Source organism: Apodemus sylvaticus, chromosome 18, assembly GCF_947179515.1.
Source record: "Apodemus sylvaticus chromosome 18, mApoSyl1.1, whole genome shotgun sequence".
Lineage (NCBI taxonomy): Eukaryota > Metazoa > Chordata > Mammalia > Rodentia > Muridae > Apodemus > Apodemus sylvaticus.
Genome location: NC_067489.1, coordinates 52188409 through 52197976, shown reverse-complemented (window position 1 = coordinate 52197976; position 9568 = coordinate 52188409). Strand labels below are relative to the sequence as shown.

Sequence of the window (9568 nt, the reverse complement as noted above, 5' to 3'; positions counted from 1 at the left end):
GCGCGCGCTCCCGGAACGTGCGCACCGCACCGGGTGCGCGGGTGGGAGGGACTGGTCGACCGCGGGAACCGGAGCCTGAAGTACGGGTGTGGGAGCCGGGGCTCCGGAGGGAAGGTCGTCACGATGAACACCGTACTGTCGCGCGCGAACTCCCTGTTCGCCTTCTCGCTGAGCGTGATGGCGGCGCTCACCTTCGGCTGCTTCATCACCACCGCCTTCAAAGACCGGAGCGTCCCGGTGCGGCTGCACGTCTCGCGGATCATGCTGTGAGTTCGGCCGGCCCCGCGGGGCGGTGTGCGCGGTGCCCGAGGGCCTCCCCGCGGGCTCTCCACCCCGCGGATGCGGGTCCCGGGGACCCTCGGACCCCAGCCCTGCGCGATCATCTCCCGGGTGGCCTGGGTCCGCGCTCCCCTTCCTTCCTGTTCCTCACGTCCCTCACCCGCCCCGGCCAATGAGGGAGCAACACAACAGCACACCCACACCCGCGCTTCCGCCTGGCGCCTCCCCGCCTGCGAGCGCGCGTGGGGTCCCCAGCCAGCCCCCCAGCCTCCCGGCACCGGTGTCCACCCAGGCGCCTCGGTGGGTGGCTCTGGTGTCGCGTCCAGCCACAGTTGGTTCTCTTTGACAGTCCCTGGAGCCGTTTGGCTGTCCTCCTGCTGGACACACCACTTGCAGCAGCTGCCTTGAAGTTCGGATGGGCAGATGCACAGGGGCGGTTTAAACACCCCAGCCTCTTGTTATTTTCATTATCATTCTATAGCCAGCCACCTGCATAACTCTTCGGAGACATTAAAAATAGAATTTCGAAATGAGTGTTCCTTTCCGCACTGCCTGATTTATTTATAGCATTTCCCTCCATTTTCTGTCACTTGTATCTTTCATGCAGCTCTATTTTTAATGCTTTTCTGCTCTGAGTGTACGGTCTTTTATAATCTGCTCCGTTCTTTAGCCTTGATTTACTAATTTTTTTTTTTTTGTCAGAATCACCAAGTGTCCCCTCTTACAACTGCTGCTTCTTTTGATTTTTCATTTTTTTCCCCTACATTTTTGTTAGGTACTGTTGGTGATTTAAATAGATGTGGTTTAAGTTACCGGCCCTGCCATCACCTTCAGGTCTGTGGTGACCTAGACAAACTTGAAACTTATTAAACGTTGATGCGATCTTAAATAAGTTTCTTGCTTTCAACGGGTGTTAACATTTGTTGTAAGTGAAGAGAGTCACTGGAAGGATCGTTGTGTGGATCTAAAATAATTATGGAAAATATATGTTGGCTCTGACATATGGCGTGCACTTATAAACAGGAGCTGCGTTCCAGATTGTCTTGTGGCCCCTTGCAGCGTCCGTTCACTCATTCTGCCTGCTCTGAAAAAGTATTTATGTTTTGTATTGTGTTTTCTTTTTCGTTTTATTTTTTTCTCTTCCCTTGTGTTTTCTCAGAGCTTCTCATTAGGCAGATGAAAATAGCTGACTGCCTTCTCGTGTATTGAGTTATAATATTTATTTTCACACAAAAGGTTACGCTTAAGTTTACTATTTCGCTGTGAAACCTCATGTTTGACTTCATCACCCAACGAGCCCTTCCTGTTTCAAGGTGTAGATATTTATCATGATACTGTGAGGGATGGTAAAACTTTTATCTTTCCTTCTAGAAAAAATGTAGAAGACTTCACGGGCCCTAGAGAAAGAAGCGACCTGGGATTCATCACATTTGATATAACAGCTGATATCCTTCAAGAAAACATGGCGTTGCTTTCTCTGTACGTTTGAAATGAGATGCGAGTATAGGAGTTTGGGGAAGAGCATGACTGTCGATTCCACCCCAGCCTGTGATTTATGTGCATATATCTTAGTTCTTCAGTTAAACATTAATTGGAATGTAGGAAAGAAAAGATACAGTTAAATCGTTTTGGTTGAAGAAGGAAAACCTCACCAGAGCTCAGCCTGCCTAGAAATAGTCTATTTCTAGTCTCAAATAACCCCTCATCTCTTAGGAGAGAAAGCAAAACAACCCATATGTTTAAAAAGACATTGCATCTGCGGTGGTTTATTCAGAGGGCCATTATGATAACTTATGAGAGCAGTTTATCACCTTTCGAGTTGGATGAATCTTAATGAGGCTCCTTTGATCGGATAGCATGAGGTATTTTCTCTCTATTACGTGTTTCTGTCTAAACCAGATCTCACCATCTTGGCAACCTTAGTCCCCTTTAGGACCACAGGTTATAATGCTGGCAGTGTATTTTATTTTTAATCGGTTATACAGACTGTCATATAAAGCAGCTGAACACAGCATATGTCTGACAGGCTTACCTGCTGTTCATCCTTAAGCTATTTGCAGTTTTTAGTGAAGCAAATAATTGGACCCAATCATAGAGCAGGAATTAGTTTAACATGTACCTTTTTGGGAAATACGGATGCCATGAGAAAAATCTTAAGATAAACTTTATGTTTAAATTCTCATGCCCTTTTAAAAATCTTAGATAAGAAGAAGTTTAGGCAGAGATGAAAGTAGTAGTTTGTATTCTAGAAAATCACATCAAGCCACTGGGAATGTAACTTATTTGCTAGAGTTCTTGCCTAGCGTACATATACAGGTCCTGGTTTCTGTCCCCAGCACTGCATAAACCTGGCTTGTGGGGCATGCCTATAATCCCAGCACTCTAAAGGAAGGGGCCAGATTGGAGGATTAGAAACTACTTACTGTGTTTGTACAATATCAATCATGCAGTTCAGATTTTCTTAGTGTCTTCTCATGTTTGAAATTGTCCTTTTCTTTTGTAAAGAACTATTGTAGATGTCTCAATTCTGAACATTAACTGGTATATTTTAAAATTAAGTATAATAAGCCTATCAATATGTATATCCACATCATAAAAGCCTGTCAATATGAATATACATATAGAATTCATAATTTATAAATAATATTGAATAAAAATCCTACGTTAGCTCTTCTCACTGTGACTTAGTATTATAGTCTCTTCTAGTACGTACCTCTCCAAGATGAATGGGACCCTGTTAGTGTTTCTTTACTGCTACTGAAGACCCCCCCCCCACACACACACACTGACTGAACCTGTAACCACGTCAACTTGCATAGAATGCTGGACTTGGTTGATTAGAGCTCAGTACACATATGAAGGTTGCTGCTGTGAATAGTGAGAGCTAGCTCTGCTTTGGAGCCCTCCTGAAACTGTTTTCCTCTGAAAGACTAAGTCCTCACTCTTTTGGACTCAGTGGACAGAATTAAAGTTTCAGTTTCCTATGCTTATTTTTTTTTTTAAATACATAAGTCAGCTAGTTATGTTTATAGGAACAGGGAGGATAGTAACACACACACACACACACACACACACACACACACACGCCCCTTTGGAATGGCTAGATTTTACAGTATGTGTATCCCATATTTTTTGTTTTAAATTAGTGATTTGGTATATTCCTGGAATACCTGTTCTATTTTGTGTTAATGTTCATGTGGCGATGCATGTTTTAAGAATAATGTCTGTTTGAAAGTTGTGTGCTGCTTTTCAGTCTTTAGAGTCCTTAATTGGTTTACATCTAGAGAATATATTTGATTGGAATGTTAAGCAATTATTTCTTTATTTATCAGCAGAGTATTCAACAAAAAATAATGTAAGTATTAATCTAAGTATATAATTATAATAGTTTCTTTTTAAACATTTCTTATGAAAGAATATAATTTTAAAAAATGACTTGTTAAAGAATCAGGTCTCTCCTACTTTAAGGATTCCACTGATTGCAACCTACCCACTGAGTTGTATCACTGGCCCGAGAATATACATTTTTATATATTCAAATTCAAAGAATATACATTTATATATATATATCTGACATTAGCTTAGGTTTCTTTGTTTGTTTGTTTTTGTTTTTTTAAATCTAATAGACTGGTGAGAAAGCTTTCTCCCCTGCAGTAGCCTGTTTAAGGTGTGTATGCCTTGTGGCTCTCTAGCATTAAGGGCCCAGAATAGTCAGTCATAGCAGACTATTGCTTAACTGCCTTAGCTTCTCTTATAGTGCTAATACTGAAAAGTATGGAGTGGCTTCCCTAATATATCAAACTGAGATACACACAAATAAGACATTGCTTCTGTGTTGTTACCAAAAGCAATTCTGTTTGTCATCACTGTAGGTAGGTGTGGTGATGTGAATAAGGATGTCCCCCACAGCCTCATGTGTTTGGATGCTTGGCTATAGGGAGTAGCACTGTTAGGAAGCAAGGCCCTGATGGAAGGAGCACTATTGGGTGCGGCCTGGTTACAGGAAGTGTGTCACTATGGAGGTGGGGCTTTGAGGTCTCCTTGTGCAGGATCCACCCATGAGTCTCCACCCAGTATGGAATCCAGTCTCCTCCTGCTGCCCTTGGATTAAGATTAGAACTCTCAGCTCCTCTAGAACCATGTCTGCCTTCCAGCTGCTGAGCCTCTGAAACTAACTGTAAGGCAGCCCCAATTAAAATGTTTCCCCTTTAAGAGTTGCCTTGGTCATGGTGTTTCTTTACAGCAATGGAAACCCCAACTAAGGCAGTAGGTAATTAGTAAGTGCAGGCAGGTCTGTATCTTATATGATCTCCTTTAGTATTTATCAGGCAGAATGTTAAACAGCTTCATATACTAATTTTTGGTCTATATATTTTATGTTAGGTACTTCACTAGACATTGGACATACTGGGGTGAATGAACTTTAAAATCCACAAAATATTTTAATGACAGCAGAAAAAGTTCTCCTTCAAAATAAGAGTTTTAATCTCTGCATTTAAAAATCATCAAAACATTTTAAAATAGAAATCTTTATAATAAAAGTAACTGCTGTACATAAGCACTATTGAATGATATCCAAAAATTATGAGTATCAATGTTACTTTTATGATGGGTATACTAAATTGTATTTATAATTCTGCCTTACCTCAGTAAAACCAGTAAGATAACACTAGTTTGGGATTAATTTATTGCTTTGGTGAGTAATCAATACACTTCCATACAGTTGCCCAGCTCTTTGCTTACGTAGACTTTGATTTTGAAGTGAGAATGTTCCTGAGTTATCTAATTACTTTCAAATGATCTAGGCTCTGAACCAAGTTGTCCTTTGGGACAAAATCGTTTTGAGAGGTGATAATCCGAAGCTACTTTTGAAAGATATGAAGACAAAGTATTTCTTCTTTGACGATGGAAATGGCCTCAAGTGAGTGGTTCCATGTTGTTTTTGACATGTTTAAGGGACATTGGTGAGAGACTAATGAAATATGTTTTTATTTTAAAGAAAACAATACTGTTCCTGGGGAAATAGTGGCTCTGTGGGAGAGCATTGGCCTGCTGTGCACAGGGTCTGGTTCAACTGCCAGGACAGTTAAGACGGGAGGGGATAAAAGTATTAGTACAGCAGTACTACTGTACAGGGAGAAAAGTGTTTGTGTATTTTGAGCTCAAGTGAAAGACCAAGGAGGGCTGGAGAGATGGCTCAGTGGTTTAAGAACACTGACTGCTCTTCCAGAGGTCCTGAGTTCAAATCCCAGCAACCACGTGGTGGCTCACAACCACCTGTAATGGGATCCGATGCCCTCTTCTGGTGTGTCTGAAGACAGCTACAGTGTACTCACAGAAATGAAATAAATACATCTCTTAAGAAAAAGAGAGAAAGAAAGAAAAGGAAGGAAGGAAGAGAAGGAAGAGGGAGAAAAGAGAAAACGTGGCATTGGTCGTGGTAATCATTTCTCTGGTGATGCTAAATGCAATAGTCACAATAAGTTCACAGCTGTCGTAGTTTGCTTTCTATCGCTATGATAAAACACCAGGAAACATCAGCTGGAGAACAAATCCTTTATTTAGGCTTACTGGTTACAGTTTAGCCTCAGGGGAGGCCAGGGCGAGAACTGAGGCAGACAGAGTGGCAAAATGCCTCTTACTAACGTCCTCAGTGTGCTTTCGTATACACGTCAGTCTACCTGTCCCCGGATGGCACCACCCACAGTCTGCTGAGCCCCTCACATCGGTCGTTAGTTATAAATGCCTGCCAGTCTAATGTGGCTCCTCAATTGAGATTCCCTGTTTTGAGACCACTATAATAAGGAATGTGGATTTTGATAGATATTGATCTGCTGCAGTTTGCAACTCTAAGTAATGGCAAAATTAGATTTCAAACTGTTGCCTTTTGATTCCTAATGTGAATCTCGTCTTCTCTTTATTGTGTTCTCTTCCTGTAAGCTTTTTTGTTGGTAATTAGCTGCAGGTGTGAGTTTGCATTAGCCATAAGCTACCTGTGAATTTGATATTGATGTCTTCTAGTGCTATCTGTGGATTTCATTAAAAAAAAAAAAAGTTATGTTTTGTCTGTTAGAAACAGCTGTGTGTGGATGAAGTGTGTGGCCCAGTAGCGCTTGATTGAAATTTTTCTTAACTGACAAGTCCTGCTAACCTTTGTTTATTACATCATTTTGCAGGGGAAACAGGAACGTGACTTTGACGCTGTCCTGGAACGTCGTACCAAACGCTGGGATTCTACCTCTTGTGACAGGGTCGGGACATGTATCTGTGCCATTCCCAGATACATACGAAATAACCAAGAGTTACTAAATTATTCTGAATTTGAAAATATTTTTATACATGTTGAATTGCATCTCATCTCTTCCTGGTTTCTTCATTGATTTTCTTCTTCTTTTTTTTTTTCTTTTTTTTTTTTTTTTTTTTTTTTTTGTTGTTGTAAGACTCCCATCAGAAGACATAGTTGAAGTGAAAGGTTCTGAGCTGCTTAAGCTTGGCTGTGTAGACAGAAAAAAATCCTCCCAGAGAGAGTGTGAAGAGCGAGGCAGCTGCATAGGAAGGATTTATCAGCCATGTAAGCTGAAACATTTATTTGCATTATCTTACGGAATACAGAATGATCATAAAGGGCTGTTAGATCTTTAGGTGTCATAAGAACTCTGAATTGTATGTTCTGTGTTCGTGCAAGGCAGTTGCGACTTCTCGTGGGCACTCTCTTATATCTCTAAGTGTATGCTAGATTACTGGAAATGCTAATGTGGTTCTTGGGAAGTCTGGTTGACAGGCGAGCAGAGCGGTTGAAGTTTATCCCATTTCCTTTAGAAGTCCCCATCTTGCTTGCTTTCCTTAGGTGAGTGGCAGCTTTCTCCAAGTAAAGAGTGAGGACCTGTTTGTATGCTGTAAAATCTAACAGGCTCATTTTAAAGTTTCAACACAACCAAGCGTGTATCAGTGTGTTCAGAGTGTTTATATATCTCTATAAATTTTTACCTTCGCCATCAAAAGTTGAAAAGGTTTGCATGGGTTACCTCCTGAATTGAATTCGTTCCACTGAACTTGCCTCTGTGATTAACTACAGTTTTCTTAGCTCCATACTTTAACAGTTGGAATAGTCAGAACATTTGTCTGTGCTTTTTCACCCACAGATTTCTCTCATGTGTTGAGTGTTGTCTTGATGGTCCTAATGAGGTAGCGAGTGCAGATGTTAGCTCTTTACAGGTGAAGAAACTGAAACCCCGAAACTTACTGACTTGCACCCAAATTAAAAAGCAAGCAGTGGACATCTTTTATACCTCAGTTTACACATTGGTCACATATAATTTTATTGTAGTTCATTACTCTCATTATCTGTCTGGGAATGAGAGAGTATGAAACTAATTTTCTAGCAGCCAACAACTTACACAGTGATATTTTTGTGTGTATTCATTTTTACCCATGTTAAAATAACTATATAGGTTTGTAAAATAATTTAGAGATTAAATACGTTATATATGGTTAAATATATAATTATATTTTACATAAAATCTATTTTCCTCATTGATAAATACCCTCAGAATTAGCATCTGCATATTGGCTACTCTTAAATGCAAGAGTAGACACTAGGTACATTCTGCAGTAACCCAAAAGGGCTGTGTACTAGCAATAGCACAAATTAGCATTTGTTCTGTTTACCTCATGTGTTTAGTGACATTCATTGTAACAGCTCTTGTATGTGGTGGTACAGTTCTTACAAATGCATGTGCATGAGGTTTTCTTAGAAGCAGGAAGGTCAGAGGCGCACCTTGAGATGGGCACTAGCATGTTCCTTAAACATTTCAGGGTTTATTTGTCTATAAAATGATCCTTTACTATGATAGAAATCTATGAAATATTTTCTGTTCAGCAGATTATGAACAGGAAACCACCTTAGTGACCTGAGGTCAGAAAATTGATGGAAAGATTAACAGAGTTCATAAGGATCTGGGCTTCTGCTACATTTTACTCCTACGAAGTCAAGCTTTATACATTGATCAGATAGTAGATGTGCAAAATCTGCCAGTGTCCAAGCTTAGAGGAACTGGGTGTGCCTTGACCAGCCTGGAGCATTAAAGCCGCACCTCAGTTCAGTTAGCTGCTCACTGTGCCTTTGTGATGTGTGGTCTCTTGGTCCAGAACAAACTTAACTAGCACTGACACTGTCTAGAATTACTACGTATCTGAAAAGCCCAACTCAGGAGTCTATCAAGGGAAGCCCCGTGTGACAGTGGCCTTTGCTTTTAGCAGACTAAGGGAGTTGCCCAGGATAGGGCTGCTCCAGCATGCCACTAGCCCTGTTTCTCAGAACTCGATCGCGCGAGGGCACGGGTTTATCAATTAGTGGTGATTCTATAACCTGCAACACCTGTGTGTTTGCTGAGCATCTCTAGTCTCAGTGCTTTAGGGAAGACTCAGTGCTTCAGCGTCTGAGCCCATAAGTGATTCTGTGAAAAGAAGATGATCGCAAGAATGTTGGTAAAGAGGTTGCGCTTAGAAATGAACTTGAAAATGTAGCGCACAGCACATCCCTCTCGGTCTTAACCAGAAGTCTGTGTGCTTTGTGCCTGGCCATTGCATTCAGTGTCCTCGAGCTGAACAGAAAATAACAGCTTCAGAAACTGTGGAAAATATAATAGGAAAACTGGTTAGTTCCAATTTCTTTTCTGGTAGTTGTTTTATAGTTCTTCAGTGATTTGGCTAGCCCATTATTCCTGTGAAGAATTGGATTTTAAGGATCTAAAACTTTGATTGGGGGGCGGTACAGGGGGCTGGTAAGGGAGAGTCTGCTTTCTGATACTTTAACCTTGTAGCTGTGACCTTTGATTGTAAGCAAACATCTATTTCAAAAGTTTCCCTTGCTTTCAATAACAAGCCTGTGTACCTTACTGCGAGACTGCCAGTGGTGTAAAGATGTATGTTTGAAAAAGTTATTTCATAGTTTTTATGGAATTTGGGAAGTTGTTTACTTAAAAAACAAATGTACAAGAAAATAATTCATAAAAATGCTGAATATGTATGTGCAAAAATTTTCTTAACTACAATAAATATTCAACATTTTTCTATTAAAGATTGTTTTTTCTGAGTACAAAATATGCATTTTAAAGACTTTCAGATTTATGCATTTTTGTGAAGCTGCTAAATTGAAAAGGAAAAAAAGTATTGCACTTGAGATTTGAGTAAGGAATGTGCAGTGGGGCTTTGGGGTTCATGCACTGTGCTGAGAATGTCCGCAGAGGCTGTGTGCTCCCCATCCAGACTGGAAGCCCTTAGAGGGCAG

General features: G+C 40.8%; 1 protein-coding gene across 1 annotated transcript; it reads left to right on the top strand.

The window, feature by feature from the left end:
- On the top strand, positions 1-9358 carry Spcs3 (signal peptidase complex subunit 3). The gene is made up of 5 exons (XM_052162163.1): positions 1-266; positions 1651-1726; positions 3560-3634; positions 5085-5200; positions 6456-9358. Exons 1-5 carry the CDS (start codon positions 124-126, stop codon positions 6586-6588), a joined length of 543 nt encoding a protein of 180 aa, XP_052018123.1. The 5' UTR covers positions 1-123; the 3' UTR covers positions 6589-9358.
- Positions 9359-9568: the final 210 nt, after the last annotated feature.